The sequence below is a fragment of the Balaenoptera musculus genome, chromosome 15 (genome assembly GCF_009873245.2).
Source record: "Balaenoptera musculus isolate JJ_BM4_2016_0621 chromosome 15, mBalMus1.pri.v3, whole genome shotgun sequence".
NCBI lineage: Eukaryota > Metazoa > Chordata > Mammalia > Artiodactyla > Balaenopteridae > Balaenoptera > Balaenoptera musculus.
Genome location: NC_045799.1, coordinates 17,791,953 through 17,817,501, shown reverse-complemented (window position 1 = coordinate 17,817,501; position 25,549 = coordinate 17,791,953). Strand labels below are relative to the sequence as shown.

The following is a 25,549-nucleotide window of genomic DNA, read 5'->3' as shown; positions in this document are numbered from 1 at the left end:
CCCTGGCCATAAATATTTACTTAATACATTTATAACCTTTATAAGATGCTTGGTGAGCCTACACCCAAGTGGAAATGCACTAGTTAAACAGCAAACCCCAAGCAGCTGTGGCCAGGCACGAAAAGGATGGGTTGTACTGTGAAAGGGGATAAGTACAAATTTCTTCTGCCTAATGGTGGAGACTCTAACCTTTAAGTAGTTCTATTCCTACTAAAAAGCCAGGGCTTTCAGGATCCCCTCTCTCGCTGCTGCTGAAAGGAGGCAAGTCTGAGTACCCGCAGGCAGCAGGAGCGAGCATCGTGCAGAATGCTTTTTGGATGAGAGGAAACCCCCTTGGATTCTAACGTGGCACAGATCCACGCACTAGCTCAGAAGAACATCAAGAGACTGGGCTAGGGAAATGCACTTGATGGAGGCCAACTTGAAAGTCTGACCTTTGGATGATGGCAGATAGAGAAACTGAGAGCCATCCGTTATCAGCTGTGCAAGACCTGAGGCAAAGCAGTGATGCAAACGGTCACAGGGCCCAGAACAGTGTGAGAAGTGAAGGTCAGCAGAAAACAAGTGGGAGAAAAAAGTGAGACCCAGGAGAAGCATCACGCAGAGTCACTGGTGCTCTTGTGAAGGGTCTCACCAGTTCCTCAGGGTGGGAAGTTTAGCATTATAAGAACTACATCTACTTAGACAGCCCTACCATCCACAGCCTGGCCTCTTTGTTCTTTAAAATACTTGGCTTCACCTTGAATCCATTACCATCCATCTACCATCTCTGCCAACACAGTCACACCCAGAGCCATATTATCCCATAGCAGGGTTCCATTACTGAAGCTTCGATCATCTTATTATCTAAATATCAATATCTTGCCTTTCCAGCCTCTCCCAGCTTTGGACCCTCGGCACAGATTCTTCAACAGCATTGAGGTCGCCTGGCCCTCAGTATCTCCACTATTTGCACATCTACCTTCACAGGCATTTTTAATCAAGCCTGGACCACATGGTCCACTTTTAAGCACTTTGGTTGATATCATCATCTTCCTTTTCCCGTGTCCTGGGTTAAGTTATGTGTCTTCCTTCTTTTCTACTGTAAGAGCTGCTTGGAGCTCTTAGAGAAAATCAAATCACATCATGTCAACCATTCTCCTTTTCTTTAAATTATTCTTCCTTTGGCTTTCATGTTTTAACTCTGCCCTGGTTTTTCTTCTACCTCTCTGGCCACTCCTCCTCCATCTCCTGTGTGGTTCGTTGACAGAGTTTCACCGAGCTCTGTCTTGTTAGTCTACCCTCTTCCTGGATAAGCTCATCCACTCCTCCCATGCTTCAAACACCACCTGGATGTTAATGATTCCCAAATCTAAACCCCCTGCTCTGATGCCTCTCCAGCACTCCAGGTTTTGGGAACTTAAATAGTCCTGTGGTAGGAGGTGAACATGACGACCACACTCTCCTTTCCCTCACACCAGTAACAGTCTCTGTCTCCATCTGTCCAGATGGCAGACGGTCCAAAATAGAACACTCCTTCGTTCTTCATGTTTCAGCAACAGCGCCTGCTCCATTTAAAATATTCCTCCTGAAATACCTGTTTTTTCCTCCTTGGTTTGAACCAAAGGAACATGATCCAGCATCATTTAATACCAGAGCCAATTCTTGGGAAGCTGGGTTGTTTGAGGGGCTCATCAAAGAAGACCTGCAATGCAGTTAGGATGTGCTGAAGTGAATGCAAACCCAACTAAATTATTTGGGTTTCACCCTTCTTCCCTTTTGTTTTCCTGGATGATCTTTCTGAGTGCAGCTCTGTGCCACACTTGGGAGTCCCCTTGGTAGTTTCACTGGTAGTAGTTACAAGTCTCTTTAATCATAGTTACACATCCCATCAGCTGCCATATTTAGAGTGTGGGACAGCCCCAGTGGGTATAGCTCTGCAGTAGCATTTATCCCATTTTTCCTTATTTCAGGTTGCTTCTTCTTGTATGTGGCTCCTCCTCTTTCCTAATCCGGTGTGATGAAATCCCAACAGGCTGTGAGACTTGGCAACAAGTGCTATTACTTGCAGAGCTAAATCTCACAGTTGATAGGGGAGTGCCTCTTTCCCATCTCCCCACATCATAGTACCCCTCATCTCCAGACCCCGGCAGAGGCAGCCCTGAGAGCTGGGGAACTAAGTGAAACGAGTGATGTTTACAGAAAGAACATCTAAATGTAACTGCAGTTTCTCATCTCTACCAACGTGGATGGGGGCTCATGAACTCCTCAGGCTGCCCCATGTTAATAAGTCCTCTGAATTTTCATTTCCTCTACCTTGGTAGGACACCATCACATGCTGATATCTGAGAATCAGATGGTAATGATGGCAGTTTTGCTCACTGCAGCTCCATGGACCAGCAAAACCCTCCTGTGGTTGCTTCACGTGATCCCACTCTGCGCTTCACAGTTATTAAAGGAATCCTGCAGGAAATCTGGCAATTGTTTCCTTTACTTCCCAACAAACTTTCTTCTTTCTTTAAAAGCTGGCTGGATCTCCAGTTCGTACTGTAGCTCATCACTCTGTATTTCAGAATTTCTAGTCTTAACTAGCTGTACCTGTCAAACGCAGCTGGATCATAGATTCTCATCAGGCAGTGAAGAGAACGTGCAGTGACCTTAGAAGCCATCTGCCATGTCACACTGTCTCCCAGTATTCAGTGTGACATACCCCTGGCCCTCCAAGCTAGAGCTGCACCCTCTGTGCACTATGTCTCAAGCAGCCCAGGAAAGCGAGCCGCAAGTCCTAACTGACCTTGGAGAAGGTCCCCCAGAGGTCCCCAGGGCTCGCCAAACCATGCATCTGGTCCCAGCCTGTCCGTGCCCAGTTGGTTCGTAACTCTCCCTTTCAGTTCCCAGACCACCTTTACCAGCGTTGGCCTCTCCTGGATAAAGTATCCTCATAGACCTTTCCTTCCCTCTGTGTTCCTTCGCTCAGAGAATGGCACCATCATCCATCCCATTAACCAATCTAGAAACCTGGGAGCCACCCTGGACAATGTCTGTGTCCTTTATACCCACCCCCCGCCCCACAGAGGAGTCATTGCCAAGGCTCGCCCCTGTTACCTCCTCAACTACTGGACCTCCATCACCTTCATTTCTCATTGGGACAACTATAACTGATCCCAACTATTCCTTCTGAACCGCCCTTGTCCTCTCTGATCTGTTCTCCACACGGATGCCAGAAAGACCTTTTAAAAAAGATGGAGCATACTGTTCACTTGCTTAAAATCCTTTCTCTGATGCCTCATTGCTCTTAGTATAAAAGTCCTTGCCACGGTAATAACAGCCCCGGGTTACCTGGCCCTTTCACATCCAACCTCATCACGTGCCGTCCTCTCTTGCATTTTCTCCCCACTGCAGTCCTACCGGCCTCCTTCCAGTTTCTCTCACGTTATCTCTTGACCGCCCCATCTGGGGCTGATCCACCTCTTGTAAGAAAAAGTGAGACACAGAAGGAAGAAAAACCAACAAAGTGTGCACTGTCAACCAGGCTCCCATTGTGGGAACCCAGGGCTCCGTCCTACTGGGGATTTGTGAGGAACCGTGTGGCATGCGCCTCAGAATGGTCCCTTCAAAGGATGGGAGGCAAGGCTCTGATGCCTGGATTCTTATCCCACATTGGCTGAGAGTTCCCCTGTAGCACTAAATTATTTGCATTCCTGAGCTGTACCAGTTTGCTCAGACTAAGCCAGATCCATGGGGCTTTGGAGAAAGAATTAGGGCCAAAAGGCAGAAAAAAAAGGGTGGGTGCTGGTGCTGGAGGTGGGATCCTATAACTTTGCACGGAACTATCCAGCTTAGCCACAGCTGAAATCAGAGGTGGGATGGGCAGGTGACATGGACCCCATGAGAATGGGCTACAGCTGTTAACAGTCTGTCATGAGCGTCCGTGGCACTGTTATAGTTCAGAGCTGTACCTGCCATTAGGAGGTCAGCGGCGTGTGGGCCTGTTCAGCTCATTTCTGGGTCTCCAGTGCTCAGCACGGTGTCTGGCATGGGGTTGTTTGCTGAAATTCAAAGTAGATATTTATTGACTGGGTTAGTTAATGAATTGATAAACAAATGAATGAGTGAACAGATAAACATGACTCATCTCCTAGGATCTGGTCTCACCTCTCCTGCTCGGTTCTGACTCCATGTACCCACTCTGGTGCCAGTATTTATAAGGTCTCAGTTCAGGGAGCTCATGGGAGTCTCCACACCCCTTCCTGAGGGGCTCTGGATCTGTTCACTTTGATTTCACAACACCAAGTGGCATCTCCTTCAAGCAGAGGGCACTGCTCTTAGTCCTTGCTTTGCTGGCCCTTCAGTGGTTGAGACCTCCTAGCCCTGCCTGCTTGATTTGGTGTTTCTGAAAGGTGCTCAAAGCTGAGAATCCATTTCTGAGAATCGTTGTGAGGATTCTGTGACACCCTTGGAGACAAGTGCACATGCCCTGACACGTCACATGCACACCAGCACAATCTTGCAGCGACTCTTACTCAGGGGTAAAGGGCACCTAGCACACAGGCATCAGCTGCAGCGGGACTCAGAGAATAATCCTGCCAGGGCTCCCCAAGGCAGGCAGCCACCCCCTGTCTCAACAGCTTGGCCAACCCCAGGAGCAAACTGAACCACTACCAATGACACTTTACATATTTTAGCTTCTTTGACCTTTAAAACAATCTGTGACATGGGTATTCCCATTTTACCAACAAGCAGCCTGAGGTTCAGAGAAATTAAGAATCTGACCCTAAGCCATCAGATAAGTCAACTGCATAAGGGGATCTCATTCTAGGAGCTTCTGCTGTTCCAGTGTATCCAACTGGGAAGTCAGCTGTGGCAGGAAGAACATGAGAGATCTCAGGTCTGAGCCTGGGGGACCCCAGTTCCTGCCCCCAAGGAGGTCACAGGCTGATAGAGACTGAAACTGCAAGTCCCCGGCAGGGGAGGGGACAGGGCAGCGTGGGAGCCCAAGGCAGAGCGGATGCATCCTGCTGCAGGATGGGAGGTGGTCCTGGATGCGGCAGATTTGACCTGGATGCTGGGGAGATGGAGGATGCCGTGCTTGGCAGAGAGAATGGCACAGACAAGGGCTTGACTGCTTAGAGGAGAACAAAAAGTTGGGCGTCTGCCTGCCAATGTTCCCCATGCCCTTCAGGACAAAGTCCAAATCCCAAGTGAAGACCTTTACCTAGCTTCTGCTCGCTTCTTTGCCTCTCTCCTCATCTCTGTGCCCCGGCCCACTGTTCCCCGAACACAACATGCAGCTCCTCTACCTCAGCTCCTGCACATGTCGCTTCCTCCTGGGCCAAGCTCCCCCTCCTCTGGCAGGTCTCAGGCAATACTGCCTCCAGGAAGGCCTCCTGGCCCCTCAGCCCACCAGGCTAACGATGGATGCCTCCACACTGAACTCTCATACGAACCTCCAACCAAGTACATAAGCTCATCCGCATTGTTTCTTTTTCTGTTTATCTTACCTATAGACCTGCACATCCAAACGGTAGCCACTAGCATGTGTGACTCTTTATATTTAAATTAATGAAAATAAAAATTTTAAAGATCAGCTCCTCCGTCGCACTAGTCCTATTTCAAGTGCTTAATAGCCACGTGTAGTTAGTGATGACTCTATCAGACAGCCGATATAGGACATTTCCATCAACGCAGGCATTTCTATTGGACTGAGCTCTCAGAGAAAAGGAGGCAGGTAAAGGCAGGGCCTGTAAAGTGCGTCTCTACTGTCCCAGTACCCTGTATCTTCCAAGTACCACCAGATTGGCTGAATTCCTTACTTACTTAGCTGTTGTTTTTTTCTGTTTTGTTTGTTTGTTTGTTTGTTTTTTGGACTACCTGCAAAAGTCAGACCCTGTCCCAGGGAAAGGAATCCATTAGTGTCAAACTTCCAGGTTGCCCGGAGCTCACAGTCTAGTGAGGGGCATGCAAGAAACGAAACCAAAGAAAACATACAAACAAATGTATAACACAATTAGAAGCTCATGAAAGAATGATGAAGGAAGCGTACATGGCGCTGTTGAGTAAAACCTGCTAAAGGGACAGAGTAAAAGGAAATGGAATCAGAAACGAAGGTTAGAACCAGATTCAGATGGGCCTTGAATTCCATGCTAAGAAGCTTGAACATAATGCGGTAGGAAGCCAGTGACCCATTTAAGAATTTTAAGCAGGGAAGTTAACTTGATCCAATCTGTGCTTCCAAAAGACCAGTCCTCCAGCAGCTGGGTGGGGGAGGGATTGAAGAAAGAGGAACTTATGACAGGTCGACCAGAAAGCCGCCCTGGCAGGTCAGGAGAGCAGGGTGGAGAGTGGCAGAGGGAGAGGAAAGAGCTAATCCCAGAGCTCCCAGGGACTGACAGGATGGGAAGGAGAGAGCAGGGGCTGGGGTGGGGAAGGCATCTCCAAGGAAGCCTGCTGGGGATCCAGAGGAGGGTCTGCTACAGAATCTGGGGCTCTGTCCTGGGCTTCCCTTCAGGCACTGCATTATGGGTGATTAATTCACGGCCGAGTTACTTTCTGATGAAGGTTACTACAGTTACATCAGCATGACAGGTGCGGTGTGGGGGAAGAAGGCTTGGCGTGTGTCGAGCTGAATATTAGATTCTAGTCACTATTTGATTGATCTTTCAAGCAATTCTGCGATTCTGTCACTTAAAAATCAATAAATCTTTGAAGGCCTTGGGGAAAGCAATGCAAAAGCAATAAATCTCCATTGCGGAGTATTAGAAAAAGAGGCCACACTGCCAAGGTGGTTTGGCTGGAGCGATGAGGGTGCAGGAGCCCCGCACGGCAATCTTCCCTCCCCGCCTCCCCGCCTCCCTGCATGCTCAGTCCTACCAACCAGTCAGAGTCAGAGCCACAGGGCTTCAGAGCGGCAGCAAGCAGTACAGCAGGGGCTGGAGTTTGGCTCAACCAGGGTCAGAGCATTACTGGCAGGAGGAGGAAGAACAGCCTGTGTGGGCGTGGCCTGGAGGCTGGGGCTCAGGTGTGAGTCTGCTGGAGAAGAGGAAGACTCTCCACCCAGAGAGAGTTAGCTGGACTTCACAAGTTACTGGCTGCGCTCACACAACCAGAACTGTCTTGTCTGCCCCTCATTCCCCAGGTGGAAGAGGTTCACTCCACATCATCCCACCAGAAGGTCACCCAGTCATCATCTGACATCCCAGGCACGAGGAACTCAGAACAGTGAACTCAGAGGCAGGAAGCTAGGTCCGTGGACTGGCTCTACGTGTAATGAGCTCCGTGACCTTGGGCCAATCACTTAACATCTTAGATTTCCGCTTCTCCTCTAAAATGGAGAGGGTATTTCCTGTGCAGCTTACCCACTGGGTAAGTGACGATCAGACGCTACAATGGAATTAAAGGAACTATCAAGTATAAAACACGATTCTGGGCATCCTTGACCCAGTGCATCTAGAGAGCTCTTAGTGTCCTGGGGTCACAGAGTGCGTTTGCTGTTTTCTCAAGGCTCGTGCTTCCCCTGCCTGCAGGACTCCGCACTGGTCCGCTTGCCTGGGTTGTGCCCATCTACTCCTCCTCTCAGTCAATACAGGCACCGTCTCTACTGGCTTCATGTTATCTTGTTTTGCCGCTTTCATCATTCTGTTTCCTTAATGGCTTAATGGTCCCCTCCCTGCCCCGTTCACATGTACACTTACTGGATGATAAGCTTCAGGAGGACAGGTGTGTGTCTCCCTTGCTTCCTGCTATATCCCCATTGCTTACCTCCGTTCCTGCTCAATAAATATTTGTTGAATGACTTAATGGTCAGCTGCCTCCCACGGGGCACTCCAGTGCCCAGAGTTCAAGGTGACAAAGGGTTAAAGTAACTGAAGTCTACTGTGATATTCCACTGCTGTCACTGCGGTTGTCCCGGAAGCCTTGTTGGCTGGCACTGATTAGTCTCTTCCCTTCTTGGCAAATGCCCAAGCAACAGTCTGAAAATAACTCCAGAAACTGAGTGTCTACCCACCCTCAGTGATCTAGAGCCTTGAGAAGAAAAGCAGCCAGACTTTTCCAGACACCAGGCATTGCCCCTTTGAGCAGTGACATTTATTTTTAATTTTCTTCCGATGGAAATGTCACCAAAATACATCACGTATGACTTTCTCCTAGGGAGGTGGCGTGGCTAGAGAGATGTGAGTGTTGGCTTAGGGGTGGCTGAACGGGGTTTAAGTTCTGCCTGCACCACTTGCTTTTTTTTTGGCTTGGGTCAATGCACTTAGCTTCCATGTATCTCAGTTTCCATATCTGCACAATGGGGAGGCTATTATGGCAATGCTGTGAGGATGCAAATAGTTTACATACAGTGACAGGCACTCGGCCGGTGCGTGCTCATCAAATGGAAGCTAGCTGGCTCTTTTAACTTGAAGACGTGGGACCTAATGGTACATTTTTTAGGGTGAACCAGGAACAACAAATGAATACCCGTGGCTGTGAGGGGCAGCAGGGGCTACAGCATGTGGACCTCCTTGTTTCTTGAGTCCCTGTGTCGGTTTTGTAGAGTTGCCCTGTTTTTCGCTCCCTGCCAACTGTCATTTCTCATCGCTACTGGGGCATTTCCATTCCCACCTACTAATTTACTGTGGTCTTAGGATGCACGAGCTCATTAAACAGATGTGCAAACTAAGTCTGTTAGCTCAGATGGAAAGTGTAAGGGGCTTCTCTCTGTGGAGGCTAGAAAAGCTTTCCCAAGAACATTGGTTTGGGATGCGCAGAAGACCAATTTGCTGGTCTCTGGAGTCAGGCAGGCCTGGGTACGAGTCCTGACTTCATCACTTACAGGCTCTGTGACCCTGAACTTTAGTTTCCTCATTTCAAACAGGGAGATAATAGTACTACTCATAGGTTAGTAGAGATTAAATTCTTGGATCATAGGAGTTGCCCAATAAAACATGGTGATAATTACTCCCATCTGTGTTCAGCTGACTTTGAGGAGTTTTCAGAGGTTCACAGACATATAATCTGATTCATCCTGAGGATGGGTCCCTGATCCTCTGTACAAAAATTAACTTTATTCCTATCACTAGGAAGGACACAGATTACTTATTTCTCAGGACAATTAGAAAAGACATTTTTCTGAATCTCTGCCAGAAAGAAGTTAGGGGCTCTTAAGGAAAAAGCAAAGCACCTCCTTCCCCACCCTGAAATCAGGGTCTTGAACAGCTTTGGAAATTTGAACAGGAAGGAAGCAGGCAACACTGTGACCCTATAGTGGGGTGGATTTGCAAAAACCATTTTGAACAGAACTTCCTAAGTTCCACAGAGAAGAAGCAAAGCTAACAAAGGAATTAACTCTCTGACAGTCTGCGCTGCTTTGGCTCACATATACGTCTCATTAAGCTTTGGTGAAATATCTCCAGTCTATTCTTTCCAGATAAGGAAAACTGAGGTTCAGAGAGATTAAGTATCTTGCCCAAGGTCACACAGCAGCATTAGATCAGCATTTGAACCCAGGTTCACTGCCACCGAACTCATATCCTTTTCATTGCCCCACACAGCAGCCAGAAGACTGTGGGAAGCTGGGCTGAACCCACAGCCACCAAGAAGCCACACAGTGGGGTGCCAGCTGACCAGGTTCTTTTGCTGACAGTTTTGTAGGCTTGTAGCAATGAAAGGTGACACTTGGGTCTACCATAGAAAGGTCCTGGGTTTTAGGGCAGATCTGGCCTCTGACCCTGGGTCAGCTGCTAACTTGTACAATACTGGGCTTCTCTTTTCTGGGCCAGACTCTTGCCATCTGGGAAGCTTTCTGAGACTCTGAAACATGCCCAATGCTGCTGTATGACAGAGGTAAGAGCTGCGAAGGGGAGGTGAGACGTGGGTGGCCAAGATGGAATGCGTGATTGGACACTTGAAGGACCTGCGTTCAAGCTCAGCCTTCCTACTCCCTGTCTGTGTGCCCTTGCGCCTTTCTGAGCCTCAGTGTCTTCATCTGAAAAGGAGGAAAATGTATCTCAGTGTACAGAGGGAAGTAAATGACAATGTGGCATAAGAGTAACAGGAAGAAACACGGTAACTCAACAACTCCCTGTGTGATGTCAGAGCCACCATCGCTCTGGCTCATCACAGGTAGGACAGTCCTGGAACGACCTATGTGTGGAATATAAGGCAAACATTCTTAGTTCAGGTGCCCACAACCTCTATCCACACCTGTTTGAAGGCCTGAAGACCCACCTTACTTAGGATAGAACACTTTCCAAAGTCTATAGAATAGATGGGAACTTCCAAACTGGCAGCTGATTCTATCTGCTCCAGTGCCTGTAATTCCTGGGTAGAGTTGGACCCAGGTTGGCAAACAGGTAACTAGACCATCTCAATAGCCTCCTTCCCGGCCGGTCTCCCAGCCGACAGTATCATAAAAGAGACACTGCATGTGGCTATTCAGTGGCTCCCCAGGGCCCCTCAAACAAGGCTGAGCTTCTCAAACATGGCCCCTGTTCCCACCCCACCACTCCTGCCTTGACCTTTATGCTAAGGCAAATTTAACGATTCCTGGTTGCTCCCCACGATGGCAAGCTTCCTCTTTCCTCCATGCCTTCGTTCATGCTGGACCCTGTTACCACTCTGGTGAAATCTTAGACAACATTTAAGATATAGCTCAGTGTCACCTCCTCTGGGACTTCTCTCCTGTGAGCTCTTGTAATGGCCTATGTGCATCTCCACAAGCAGGCACTGTAGTGCAGTTATGTTTTCACATTTCTGTCTCCCCAACTAGAGTTTGACTTTCTTTAGAGCATGAGTTATACACAGCTAGTTCACTAGCCTGTCCCAAGCACTTAAACAGTGCCTGACACGGAGTGAGTGCTCAAGAAACGTTTATCGAACGAATGAATAAGTGAATCGTTTTCATCCCCTGTACGCTGCTCCATTCCTGGCATATAAAATACTCCATGCATGCTCGTTGAACTGAACTGAGCTAATTTGAAAGCTGTACTACCCAACACTCTTGCTTGGCTTTCAGGGTCTATAGTCCCTTGAGCTCTGAGCAAAAGCCAGCAGTCAACATTGGAGCTGCTGCCCTTGTACAGAGTGTAGCTTATTTAAAAGAGTTGACCACCTTCCTGACAGCCGTGAGCCCATGGACATCCATGGGATCAGCTTAGCTACTGAGATGCTTTCACTGCCTGGGCTGTAGGTACACTCCTGGACTCCAGCAGCCTCTCGTTAAAGTCAGCAGTATGACTCTGAATTCCAGTCCCCTGTGGAACACCAAGGCCATAAACTGGACCAACCCTGAGGTCATGTCCCATTCGTAATCTCTGAGCAGGTTGTTTTTAGCATTCAGTGAATCTGTCTGCCTGTCTGTTAATGGCAGTTGGACACGTAACGGTGATCTTGCCAGGATACTGTGTTTCTGGGCCTCCAACCGGGCTAAATACATTTACCATAGGTGTGTTCCAGAAAGTTCTCTCCCAGCCCTCCTCAGGTCCCCATCAGCACATTCCCGCTAAACCAGTCCCAGTGGCCCACGGTAGGGAGACAGGGCTCCTGGCTCAGTAGCCCCTCTGAACGGGGCTTGGGGCTGCGGACCCTTTTCCTCCAGGAAGCCTTGCTCCTGGCCAGTCTTGCCCATGGGCATTGCCAGTGACATCATTCAGCTGGAGGCGTGCACGGTGCAGAGAAGGAAAATGGCAAACGCCAGGTTAAGAACCCTCCTCACCTGACAGGGGCTCCCCGAGACTGAGCGGGCTTCAGCATCACTGTGATGGTCGTGTCTGTTTCATTCAGTGGGGTGTCTGTGTCATATTCAGGCATCGATGGAGCTGGACAGAGAACAGAGAGAAGGGAGATCAGCGAAGGTCCCAAACCCCTCTCATCACCTCCCTCAAGACACTCAGGATGCCTAGAAGGGAGGTGTTTGGGGAAGGGTAGGATGAGAGTCACATGGCATCCCAGGCTTTCAGCAAAGGAGGCCCTGACTTCCAACCTGCCCGTAGGCTCCTTCAAGGTACAGAAGAGTCTGGAGAAGGGTAGCAATGACGTGGCTGGTAACCCTCATGAATCAAGAAGTTCCATACGAAATAAACAGATAAATGCAGGAAATATAAGTACTTAAAGATGTGAATGCAGAGTCAACCCTAACCATATTTAAAATGCAAATGCAAATTACAGCAGTGATGAACTAGTTCCTCTTATCTTTCTTTTTCTTCCTTAGACCCTCCCTTCTGATAGAAGTGTAACTAAATCTAATCCCTTGGGAAGGTAATTTAGCCATTTGTATTAAGAGCTATTAAACCCACATCGGTTTTAATTCAGTATTTCAATTTCTGGAACTTAATCCTAAAGTCATAATCCAAGCCAAGAAATTAAACTTTATTCTGTAACATGTTTATTGAAGCGTTATTTTATAAAAACATGGAAGCGCCAAATATATCCAACCACAGGGGAATCTTTAATTAAATTACGTCCATCCACTTGACAGAACATTATAATGAAAGCAATGTAGCAACATGGAAGATGCTTATGGTTTAAGGATAAGTGGAAACATTAAGCTACAAAAAACACGGTGGGTCTGTATCTAAGTAAAATATGGATGCAGACCAGAACTGCATGCGTATTCTGAAAAAATGTAAATTGTAAAAAAGAGGTCTGAGATAATTCTGCTTTGATTCTGTCTGGTGGGGGAGGGCAGTCTACTGGTGATGGCAGGTGACATCCTGGACTGCTATGGCTCTGTAACAGTCATTCACTCATTTGTTTGTTCATTCACTCATCAGACGTTTCATGAGAACCTGTGCTGTGCCCTGCACTGCCAAAAGGAATACTCCTGAAAATCAATCACATTTTTACAGACCAATTTGTAAGGGGAAAATGTACTATTTAAGGCAACTGTGTGCTAGATAAATTATTTGGTGAATCACTCAGCATTCCCTCTGGTCTAGTCTAATTGATGTATTTTTTTATACTTTAGTTTAGGAAGTTCATGGATTAGGTTTTCTTCATGAGATTACAGCAGTGACACACGAGGGACTGCATTGTCCTTGTTGCTCCAAAGTCACACGGTGACGGTTGGCTCTGCCCTTTTTCACTCCCAGGAATATTAGGACTGGAAAAAAACCACCACCACCACCTTTCTTCCTTCCCCCTTTCTAGGACAGATACCTGAAATTTTGGTGGCGATCCTGGTGGTAACAGGGGGCCCAAAGCCCTTTGCTGTGCTGGCCTTGATGGTGAAGGAGTAGGTGGTCCCGGGGTACAGACCCACAAAGAGGTGGTGGGTTTCATTCCGAAGCTTGAACACTTTGCCCCTCTGGCTGGAGAGGTCGGCGCTCGGGTCCAATGAGCCCACGGCCTTGTAGTTGATCTGTACAAGGAGCCAGCAAACAAACATATCAGTGCCTCACCCAGGAAGCTGGGCGGAGTCCATATGGAGGAACATCAGGGGAGGAAAGCACAAGGCGTGTGAGCTTGGTCAGCACTTCTGCCGTTCGCATCTACCTTACACATGATCCCAGCCTCCCAATACTCCATGGCTGATACTCTGGAGCATTGCTATCCAATAGAAATAAAATTTAAGCCACATACGTAATTTTCAATTTTCTAACAGTCACATTAAAGGAAAAAAAAGTAAGAACATAAAGTAAAATTAATTTTAGTAATACATTTTGTTAAACCCAGTAGATGTAAAATGTTATCATTTCAACCTGCAATCAACATAAAAAAATTAATGAAATATCTTATATTCTTTTATTCATATTAGGTCTTAGAAATCAAGTATCTACTTTACCATATGGTGCATCTCCATTTGGACTAGCCACATTTCAAAAGCGCAGGGACCCCGTGTGGCTACTGGCCATCACATTGGACAATGTGGCCACAGAGCAGTGCCCAAGTGTAGCATCCTGATAAGAATTATCTGGAAGCCTAGTTAAAAATGCAGCTCATGCATCCCCCTACTCCACGTGGTGCTCTCTGGTGCTTTCTTGTGCATTATCTAGTTTGTCTTCCCTAAAACCTTGCGGACGTCAGAATATTTATTCTCATTTTAATGTTGGAGAAACTGAGGCTCAACCGGCAACAATCTGTATTAAACCAGCGCTTTTCGAAATATCTGTGGTGAAGACCCAGTTCTGTTTCCCAGTCCACCGCAGACCCATAATGATCCAAAGACCACATCACACGTGACTCATCATGTGAGTCTGGCAATAACCACACTGTTCTACATGATGCGCAAGGAGACGTGTCCACTGACCACACATATGGGTGTCACAGCAATGTCAAGGCCCTAAGAAGTTTCTAGATGCTCACTCTCAACTTCTGCACTTATCCTGCTGTGAATGTAACAAAACAGCTGGCATCCCTGGCACTGGCCCCCAAGGATCACACTCTGAGAACCACATTTCTAAATTACACAGTTGTTAAAGAGGCAAACTCAGGGTTTTTTTGTTTATCTAGTTTGTTCTATTAAAAGTGTTTTATTAGAGTATAATACATATACAGAAAATTATACAGCTCAGTGAACTTTTACTAACTGGAAAGGACCATCTAACCATACCCAATCAAGAGACACAACATTACCAGACCCGAGATTTTCCCCTTACGTCCCCTTCCAATCCTTTCCCTCCTCCCCCCAGCATGGATACCCTCTACCCTGATTTCTAACAGCATAGACTAGCTCTGCCTGGCTTTGAACTTTATATAAGTGGAATCATACAGAGTGTACTCTTTAGTGTCGGCTTCTTTCTCTCAACGTCCTGTGTGAGATTCATGCGGCTGTCACATGCAGCCATAGATCAGGCATTGTCAAGGTTATTCGGTGTCCTATCACTGACCCAAGACTCAACCCAGATCTGTTGGGATTCATTCATTCATTCACTCATTTGCTCCTCCACAACCATTCCCCGCATACTCCTGTACTATTCCAGGACCTGCACTGTGTGCTCCCATGCCCTAGCAAATGAATGCAATGAACACAAGCTAGGCCCTGTCCTCAAGGTCTTCTGTTCCAGAACGAGGTAAGTCAACTACACAGCCACTTCACATCACTTTGTCTTTTGTCAGGAATGTCCCATGCTTGTCAGGAAGGCCAAATCCAGGCAGAAAAGGTAATATACCAACTTTACATCAAAAATAAGCAGTTGGCTGTTCCTGGCTAGGGCACCAAATGTTCTGGAGAAAGCAGTAACTTCTCTCTCCCCTAAGAAGCAGGAGCAGTGCAGTGTAGCAATTGATGTCACATGTCGAGGACAGAGGCCAGACTTTGTCTGAAGCACAGTGAGCCCGGGAGGAGAAATGCACAGAACTGAAGGAATTGGCCATTGTGCTAGCAGAGCTGGCAGGGGCACCCATCTAGCAGATCCCTGGGGGGGGGGCCTGGTCACAGTGTTCCCTCTGGTCACCCCGCCTACTCCAGCCCTTCTCAAAGGCAAGCACTGCAAACATCTGCCTCTCTTTGTTTGAGGGCTTTTTCCCTGGGTACTCACAGGAAGTGCTGGTTAATTCACATCCCTGGAGACTGGATTAATGCGAGTTGATAAATACATTCCACGGCTCCTCTTGTGATACCCCTGCAGCATCCCTGGGATTTCCCCGAGGGATGCCACTCCACGTGCCTCCATAGGTAGTTGACTGGAAAACACACCCATCGTTGGCTACCTTCTTTCCCTTCCCCACTCCCTAGTATTTCCCACACTTAATAATCTGCTCGTGCTCAAATCCTTGTCTCAGGCTCTGCTTCTGAGAAATGCCAAACTAAGACGAAGTGCTCAGGGAGGTATCTCAGGGGAGAACTGAACTAATACCTGGGGGTGATACAGAGTCAGAGCAGAGGAAGGAGCACTCTAGATTCTAGGCAGAGGGAACTAACCAGGCAAAGACCTCGGGTGGGGAAAGGCTTGGGAGAACCAAGAAAAGTCCAGCATTGACTAGATAGTGGTGAGCAAACAGGAGAGCTGTGTGCAGCTGGATTCCAGTTCTCCCCAGCGGCAGAAGAAGGCAGATGTTCGGAGAGCTCTGCCTGTGTCTGCTAACCCAGGCCACCAGGGGAGAAGACGTGCTGGAGCATCCTTTTGAAATTCTGCCCCCGTCCCCTGCCTGGGCTGATGGCAACTACATTGATATACAGACAATGGGTGGTAAAATTCATGCCTTATTTACTAGCCAATTCCTTTTCTGTGCTCCAAATTCAATCCAAAAGCGACTCAATTTCCACCTAGCTGTCAATATAATATACTGTGCTCCCCTGCTCTCCTAACCTTTCCTGCTATTACAGGATCCTCACTTACTTGTAATGAAACACTATGAATAAATCAATGTATGTTAATATAGCGTGTCTTCAATTTTTTATGAAGGGCTTCACCAAATCTAATTCCCACTGCTCTGTCAGAAACAGTCTTTGAAAAATTTAACCTGCAAGTTTTACGAAGTTAGTGCGGGATCGGGCTGGGGAGGGAAAGAAGGAAGGTGAGAAAAATTGAATGGGATGGAGCTGGGACCGTAAAAGCATCCTGCAATGTGACTCTTCATTTGGAAGTGGAGAGAGAGGAAGATTTGTTAGAATAGCAAACATAAAATAAGGAGGTAGTAGGGGAAAGAGTGCTGAGCTGCATATCAGCCCTGGGCTCCAGGGATGGGGCTCTGGCTGCAATGAAGTGCTCAGGGCCACCCCAGTCTCTCCTGGTCGCTCTCAGTGGGGTCCCCAGCCACAAGCCAGAGTGAGCACTTCATAACAAGAATCCAATCACCCCTCAGAATCAAAAGAGCAATGGTTTCCCATAGCTTTCGGGATTAGGACCACATTCTTACCCTGTGGTTCTCCATCACCTCACTGCATGAGCTGGCCTCTCCTGCCCTTCTATCTTTTTAAAAAAATTATTTATTATTTACTTATTTTGGCTGCGCCAGGTCTTAATTGTGGCATGCAGACTCTTAGTTGCAGTATGCATGCGGAATCTAGTTCCCTGACCAGGGATGGAACCCAGGCCCCCTGCATTGGTAGCGTGGAGGCTTATCCACTGGACCACCAGGGAAGTCCCCTCCTGCCCTTCTATCTTGCATTCCAGGCCTTATTTCAGTGTCTGAAAAGATCCATGGTCCCTTTTGCCACAGAGCTTTTGCACCAGCTATTCTGCCAGCTCAGACACTTTTTTCCTTCCCTTCACCTTGTTAATGACTCCTCATCCCCAGATCTCAAGTAAAATGACACTTTTCATGAGCACCTTCCCTGACTTCCAGGTCCTCCCATTTTATGTTCCCAGAGTCACATGGCTCTCCTGTGAACCACTACTTTTATACTGAACCATGAAATTATTTCATTGATGAGCCCCTTTTCCATCAGCCCAGGAGCCGAAAAAGTAAAGCCTGAAAGCCAGATCTGGCTCATCGTCTGTTTTCATAACTAAAATCTGACCAGAACACAGACACACCATTATTTCTGTACTGCCTGTGACAGCTGCTGACACGCTAAAAGGCAGAATTAGGGAGCTGTAACTCCACAGCCCACGGAGTCTAACATATTTACTCTCTGGCCCTGTATAGAAAGAGTCTGCTGAGCCCTGGACTAGACTTTAAGCTCTAAGAGAGCAAAGATCTTATGTGGGTTTTGCTCCGCATTTTTCCCCTTGGATAAATGAATGAATGATCAAACCAGGTTATGTGGCTTGAGCAATTTGCTTAACCTCCCAGAGTCTTGGGCTCTTGAAGGGTAAAATGCTCCTTTTAATTCCAGTTTCTGTTTTGATTTATATTGCAGAATGACCTGCAGCTTCTTTACTCCTGGAAGGCAGCCCCTTTGTTCAGAAGTAAGGCCCCAGGGGGGAGTCCATGAGTGACTTTAGCCTGTGCATCAAGGCTCCAGCTGCCATGGACCAGGGAACATCTTGGGAAGAACAGGCAGCCCTTCCACCGTGGGCTGACGAGGAGGGGGCAAGACAGGCGGGGAGAACAGAAAACAATTTCCCTCAAGGAGCCCATCAGGAAGGGCTTGCTTGCGTATTGAACGTGCTTAGATTGAGCCAGGCTCTGCTCCAGGCACTGGGCCAGGTACAGGGTTAGACCACAGAGGTTCCATGTTCAAAGAGAGCAGGTGACAAGTTTCTGGGCCTGAGGATGAGATGGTGGATGGTGGTTAAGGGAAGATATGAGATAAAGTAGAGCTGAGGGAAGTGGCCAGGACTCAGAAGCAGGTTGTCAGAAGATGCAGTCACGAAAAAAAACACCATTTTGGAGCACTTACTCTGTGCCAGGCACTGTGAAGAGGGACTCACATAAAAATCATCTCATTTAATCCTTAAAAAAAAAAAATGGTGTGGATTCTTTATGGCTATTCCCATTCCTCAGCTGAGGAAACTGAGGCCAAGAGAGGTGACATGGACAAAGTGCGAGCCAGGGTGAGGACAGCTCTGTGTGCGACCAGGCAGCTTGCTGGAAGGACAGATGGTGACCCACCATTCGTGAAGTGTTCTCTGATGCCTCGGTTTCACCACAGTGGGTACCACGATGCAGCAAGAACCTGGATAAGTCTATTCGGAAACATAGGGATGCCCTGGAAGGACCTGATTGCTATTCAAAGAGCTCATGCCCTAACAGATGACCCCATATTGAGGAAACCCACAATGGCATCAATTGTCAGTGTTGATGGCATAAACTGGGTTAAGACCTGCCCGCCTACAGCTTGAAGCTCCAGAAGCACCCTCTATAGCTTAGCACCCTCTCCTCTTGCTACTATACATGTGGTGTCTTCATCCTAAACCTTTTGGGGGAGGGAGGGTTCAGTACCCTATGTTATCCATTCCGTCTGCTCCTGACTTTCTCCAAATGGTTTCCCGTCCATTTTCTGGAAGTCTCAAGATAGCAGAGTTTTAACAAGGCTACAGGTAAAATAGATTGACTTGGTCAGTTCATAAAGGTTAATTTTTTTTAAACTCAGAACAACTAGTTAAAATCTTTTGTCTCTCTTTTTTTACCTATTGTAAAAGTGTTTACAGGCATGGTCTTTTCCATCTTTTTGACTTCCAAGGCAAATGTATAAAAGGAGACCAGTTCAAGGTAATCTCCTCTTGTTAGAAGTGTAGTGTTGACGCTTTGGTTCGCTGACAATTTAAAGATAAAATGTGAACATGTTTCCTTCTGAAGAACAGTGTGAATGCACAGATGGCTGCAATGTACAAGCCAGTGACTTCTTGGCCACGGGGCCCTTGTATTTCCTAGAGAGCTGAGGACTAGAATAACAGCAGAAAAATGATTATGACCAACACACATATTGCTGCTCCTGGGTTTCTAACACTGTTGAGCCAGTGAGAGAATGCAGGGACTTGCAACTTCTGTGCACAGACAACTACTGCTTTTGTTTCCGTTGTGACTGACTCATTCTCTCCATCAACAGATGTTCACCAAGAACCAATTCTGTGCTGGACTCTGTTCTGAGTTTCAGAGAAACACTGGTGAAGAAGACCCAGTTCCTGACTTTGGGGACCAACAGAGGCATTGGTAGATACTGCAGGTAACCAAAGCCTTTGGGAACACAGATCTGGGAGCAACTGCTTCTGCCAGAGAGAGTGAGGACAGCATCCCAGAGAAGCTGCAAGAGCACTGGGTTAGGCTGGTGGTCCTCAGCCTGGACTCCAAAGCATATGCCCTGAAGACCTTTTAAAAAGTACCAATGCCTGCACCCACTCCGCACTAACTGAATCGAACGTTTTGGCTACAAAGACCTGGACATCAATACATTTTTAAAGTTCTCCAGGAGATTTGATTGGGCAGCCAGAGCTGAGAATGCTGGATCTGAGCCCTAAAGTATGAAGGCGATTAAGCAGAAGAACTATGAAATATGGCACATGCCAAGGAAAAGTATCCTAGAACAGCATGCTGGAAGGAACTGGAAACTCACCATTGGCATAGTTGCTGAAGGCAGGATTCACTAATGAATGCTAAAGTTGGTGGGTGAAATGAAGGAGAAATGGAATACCTGCATAACCTTATCTCTCCCCAAATGTAATAAGTTCTTTGATAACCCTCCTCCCAGAAGGTGGAGCCTAATTTCTCTCTCCCTGAGTGTGGGCTGGAGCTAGTGACTTACGATGGAAAAGGGAAAAATGTAGCTTTAAAGCGAAGAGATCCGGCAGACAAGGGCTTAACCAAGGGATCAAGGTCAAGGTTGCCAATGATAAGTCACGTTGAGATCAAGGGCTCCCTGGTATGTGATGGGAAGCACACATACCATCTGTGGTCTTCTTCCCCAGCACCTCCGTCCATTCACGAGACAATATCAGACTAGCCCAGACTGAGTAATGGACATCACTCTTAAAAAACGTCAGAGTCATAAAGACAAGAAAAGCCCGAGAAACTGTCATAGATTCGAGGAAAATAAGGAGGCACGACACCTAAATGGTATGTGGGAACCTAGAAGGAGAAAAAAACACCTAGGGAAAAACTTGGGAAATCTGGGGAAAAAAAAAAAAAAAAGTCTGGAGTTCAGTCAATAGTAATGGACAGATGTGAAGTCTCAGTTTCTGTTTTGTTTTTAATTAATTAATTTATTTTTGGCTGCATTGGGTCTTCATTGCTGAGCGAGGGCTTTCTCTAGTTGCGGCGAGCGGGGGCTACTCTTCGTTGCAGTGTGCGGACTTTTCATTGTGGTGGCTTCTCCTTGTTGCGGAGCAGGGGCTCTAGGCACGTGGGCTTCAGTAGTTGTGGCATGCAGGCTCAGTAGTTGTGGCTCGCGGGCTCTAGAGCACAGGCTCAGTAGTTGTGGCGCACGGGCTTAGTTGCTCCACAGCACGTGGGATCCTCCCGGACCAGGGCTTGAACCCATGTCCTCTGCATTGGCAGGCGGATTCCTAACCACTGCGCCACCAGGGACGCCCCTGCGAAGTCTCAGTTTTGATAAACATACCACGGCTAGGGAAGATGTTAACATTCGGGGAAGTTGTGTGAAGGGTACGGAACTCCCTGTACTATTTTTGCAACTTTTTTGGGGGTAAATTTAGAATTATTTCAAAATAAAATGTTTAAGAAACCACAACAAAATGTGGCATGCTGGGTTTTGGTACCTGTGAGGTCTCTGTGGCTGCAGAATAGAATCTACAACAAATATTCAGTGAGCTGTGGACTTGACCCTGTGCTAAGAACTGGAGAGCCTTCAGAAACCTACAGTCCAGTGCAGGAGATGGGCATGACCATAGGAATGGGTCATAAAGGCACGTGTAGATTACTGCTTTGAAGGAAGGGAAAATGGTTCTTGGGAGCATCTAATAGAGAAGGCTTCTGGGGTCCAGAAGTCTTCACCATAGAGTGTGAAGGTGTTAGCCAGATGAAGGGGGTGGGAGAGGGGATGGGGGGAAGTGATGGGAGTCGGAGAGTGAAGGAAGAGGAGGCCAGAGAGATGCCCTTGGGCAGGATGGCTACTGACCTATGAGTGCTTTTGTGCGAATAAGCAAAAGGCATTTCTCTAGGCAGAGGCTGCCCCCCACCCCCCAATCCCAGCCCCCTGTACTTCAGTGAGCTGAAAGTACCGTTGTGAGAAGGAAAAAATATGCCTTTCTTAATGCCTAGCCATAGTCCTCCTGACAGATACAGGAGGTAGCTTAGTGGGTTTCATCCCCTTGGTGGTATAGTGTACAACCCATGCGACAGTTTGCGACAGTCCTGCATTGAGGTCAGGTCATGGAAGTCTTTATGTGAATGTTCAAGTGCTTGGATTTTATCTTGAGGGCAGTATAGAGTCATTAAATGGGAGGGATACAGCATCATACCTGTATTTAAGAATAGTGCTACTAAAATTGTGGTCTATAGACAAAACCCCAGGAATCTGCCCAACCCCAGGAATCTGCATTTTAACAAGCTCTCTAGGTGATGCTCATGCATGTTGAATTTGCAGAGGCACCTTCGCTGGCGAGGGTACGGGGTTCTGAACTGACTGGAGGAACAGTCAGGGCCTGGCTCTCATCCAGAGGACAGGTGACAAAGAAGGCCTGGTTCGGACAGGAAGCTGAGGGGATGGAGAGAAGGGGGTGAATCTGAGAGCTGTTGAGTTCTGGCTGGGGAAGGGTAAGGTCCCTAGAGATGTAGGAATGAGGTAGAGCCCACACGTGGCACCGGGCCCGAAGGGGGATGAGTCTTTTCAGGGAACTACTGGGGAAGATCTGTGAATGTCCACCAGCCTGATCCTTCTGACGTTGCTTGACATTCGGAATGAGAAGAGTCGGGGAGGGGAGACCATTGGATGTTAGCCTTGCAGAACCTTATTGAAACCTCGATCCACCACATACCAAGAATTGCGTTACTAGGATATATTTTGTAACCTCACCAGCCAAAGCGCTCTACTAACTATCGGATGGGGCACAAATCTCTGGGTAGGCCCTACCAGGCTGCTCTGGTTCCTGAGGCTGAGCTCCAAAGTCAGAGGCCCAGACTGTGGGCTGGGCTGGGTGGGCCAGGGTCTGCCTGGGCTATGCTCCTATCCAGGCGCTGCCAGCACAGGGAATGATGCCTGCAATTTGCTGGGCACAAAAGTCCTGCTGTTGCCCTGCAGGGAGCTTGTTCTAGTCTTGTGTGGACTCCCTTGGTCGCCAGGGATGAAAGATGTTTGCCCAACCTGGCTTTTGCTGATTTCTAATCAATATCCTGTTCTCTGCTTTCAGATGGTTTCCTGGTGGCTCTGGGATCAAACACTAGGAGAAAGCAAGCTCCGAATACAGCTGGTCCAGGGTCATTAGTATTCACTACCCAGCAACCGAAACTGAAAGGTTGGCCAGTAGGTGATAATAACAAGAATTAACACGTATTGAGTGCTTACCATGCACGCCCCACTCTCTTTCCTAAATCACCACCCTGCTCCTCAGATCCCAGGCAGACTTCAGGTGGTGTCTTTCTGTCAATACACGATCCCCCTACTAGCATCTCAGCCCCTCCAAGCCTCACCACTGGGCTACTTCTTCGTCTCCTCCTCTCCCCTTCTCTCCCCAACAGGGGAGGGATATTCTGACAGTTTCACTCTTTCAAACTGCTCTGAATTTCAAAGATGCTGTCAGATTCCCGTAACGGGGCCACCATCAACTCTGATGGCTCTAAGCTTTTTCTTCCTAAGCTGTCATAACGCAGCTTAATAATGTGAAGCTCAAACCTCCTTTCAGCTTTTAATCTCGTGCTGGGGTGTCCTGGGTGCTACGATTTTATTATTTTCATAGAAGTCCTTTTGCTTAATAAGTCTGTCTAGTGATATTCCCAATTGCTTTTACTCTGCATTGCAATATTTCTCAGGTTTCTAAGTGTAAGCTGCTTGCCTTCCAACTTCACACTCAGCTGACTGCTGTGCTGCTGAGTTTAACCTGGTTAAGTTGCTAAGTTGCGTGACCAATTCCTCTCCGGTTGGCTTTGGGCATGGAGATGAGAGAGAAGTTGAATAATCCCTTGACCCTGCTCCCTGGAACCCTCCAGCCCCACCAGTGGCCTTTCTGGCAGAGACAGCCTGGGGAAATCTTTCAATGAGGGCAAGGCCTGGATGCTATTTATTCATTGCTATAACTGCCAACACCCAGCTTGGCACAGAGTAGAAGTCAATGAGGTTTGCAAAAAAATGAGGATTAATAATGAAAATGTAATAAACTCAGAATGTGGTACAGCTGGGTTTGAAATGAAGTCATTCTGATGCCAAAGTCCAGCATTTTCCACCCAGAGCTGCCACTTTGCCCTTGGCCCTCTGTGCATGTATGTGACCAGTTGCCAGGGGGACCATTGGCTGTGGGTATCGGCAACCGTCAGGCTCTAAGGCTCTGGGCCTGCCTCCCCACAGAGGGACTTACCAAGCATCCCTGCAGCTGGGTCCATGACTCAATTAAATTATGTATTTAATAATTAACAAGGCCTAAGTTGCTGAAGCTCTTGTCCTCTTGGGTCTGAGTTTCCACATCTGTATAAGTAGAAAGGCCCTTCAGTGCTTTCCCATTTTTGGTGCTTTTTAAAAATGGCCGCACATCCTGGACAGCCCTCCCACCAAGGGGTAGAACTTATGTCTCCCTCTTGAGCCTCGGAGAACTTGTGACCGCTTTGACCAACAGAGTGTGGAGGAAATGGTGCTGTGTGGCTTCTGAGACTGGATCATAAAAGGCAATGCAGGGCTTCCCTGGTGGTGCAGTGGTTAAGAATCCGCCTGCCAATGCAGGGGACACGGGTTCGAGCCCTGGTCCGGGAAGATCCCACATGCCGCGGAGCAACTAAGCCTGTGTGCCACAACTACTGAGCCTGTGAGCCACAACTACTGAGCCCGTGTGCCACAACTACTGAAGCCCTCGCACATAGAGCCCGTGCTCTGCAAGAAGGGCAGCCACCGCAACAAGAAGCCCGCGCACTGCAGCCACGAGTTGCCCCTGCTCGCTGCAACTAGAGAAAGCCCACGGGCAGCAATGAAGACCCAATGCAGCCAAAAATAAATAAGTAACAAAAAAACAAACAACCCAATCCAAAAATGGGCAGAAGACCTAAATAGACATTTCTCCAAAGAAGATATACAGATTGCCAACAGACACATGAAAGAATGCTCAACATCATTAATCATTAGAGAAATGCAAATCAAAACTACAATGAGATATCATCTCACACCGGTCAGAATGGCCATCATCAAAAAATCTAGAAACAATAAATGCTGGAGAGGGTGTGGAGGAAAGGGAACACTCTTGCACTGTTGGTGGGAATGTAAATTGATACAGCCACTATGGAGAACAGTATGGAGGTTCCTTAAAAAACTAAAATAGAACTACCATACGACCCAGCAATCCCACTACTGGGCATATACCCTGAGAAAACCATAATTCAAAAAGAGTCATGTACCAAAATGTTCATTGCAAGCTCTATTTACAATAGCCAGGACATGGAAGCAACCTAAGTGTCCATCATTGATGAATGGATAAAGAAGATGTGGCACATATATACAATGGAATATTACTCAGCCATAAAAAGAAATGAAATTGAGTTATTTGTAGTGAGGTGGATGGAGTTAGAGTCTGTTATACAGAGTGAAGTAAGTCAGAAAGAGAAAAACAAATACAGTATGCTAACACATATATATGGAATCTAAGGAAAAAAAAAAAAAAAGGTCATGAAGGAACCTAGTGGCAAGAAGAAATAAAAGACACAGACCTCCTAGAGAATGGGACTTGAGGATATGGGGAGGGGGAGGGGTAAGATGTGACAGGATGAGAGAGTGGCATGGACATATATACACTACCAAATGTAAAATAGATAGCTAGTGGGAAGCAGCCGCATAGCACAGGGAGATCAGCTTGGTGCTTTGTGACCACCTAGAGGGGTGGGATAGGGAGGGTGGGAGGGAGGGAGACGCAAGAGGGAAGAGATATGGGAACATATGTATATGTATAACTGATTCACTTTGTTATAAAGCAGAAACTAACACACCATTGTAAAGCAATTATACTCCAATAAAGATGTTTAAAAAAGAAAGAAAGAAAGAAAGAAAGAAAGAAAGAAAGAAAGAAAGAAAGAAAGAAAGAAAGAAAGAAAGAAAGAAAGAAAGAAAGAAAGAAAAGAAAGAAAGGAAAGAAAGAAAGAAAGAAAGAAAGAAAGAAAGAAAGAAAGAAAGAAG

The 25,549-nt window shown here is 47.3% G+C and overlaps 1 protein-coding gene across 11 annotated transcripts in view; it reads right to left on the bottom strand.

Moving 5' to 3' along the window:
• Nucleotides 1-25,549, bottom strand: part of PTPRT (protein tyrosine phosphatase receptor type T) — a 1,089,879-nt gene that overhangs the window by 263,470 nt on the left and 800,860 nt on the right. For all 11 annotated transcript variants that reach the window (XM_036826097.1, XM_036826100.1, XM_036826103.1 and 8 more), the window contains exons 10-11: nucleotides 13,117-13,318; nucleotides 11,675-11,777 (exon numbers count right to left, since the gene is read on the bottom strand). In XM_036826097.1, coding sequence (XP_036681992.1) covers nucleotides 11,675-11,777; nucleotides 13,117-13,318 — 305 coding nt within the window. The remainder of the gene's footprint in view (nucleotides 1-11,674; nucleotides 11,778-13,116; nucleotides 13,319-25,549) is intronic.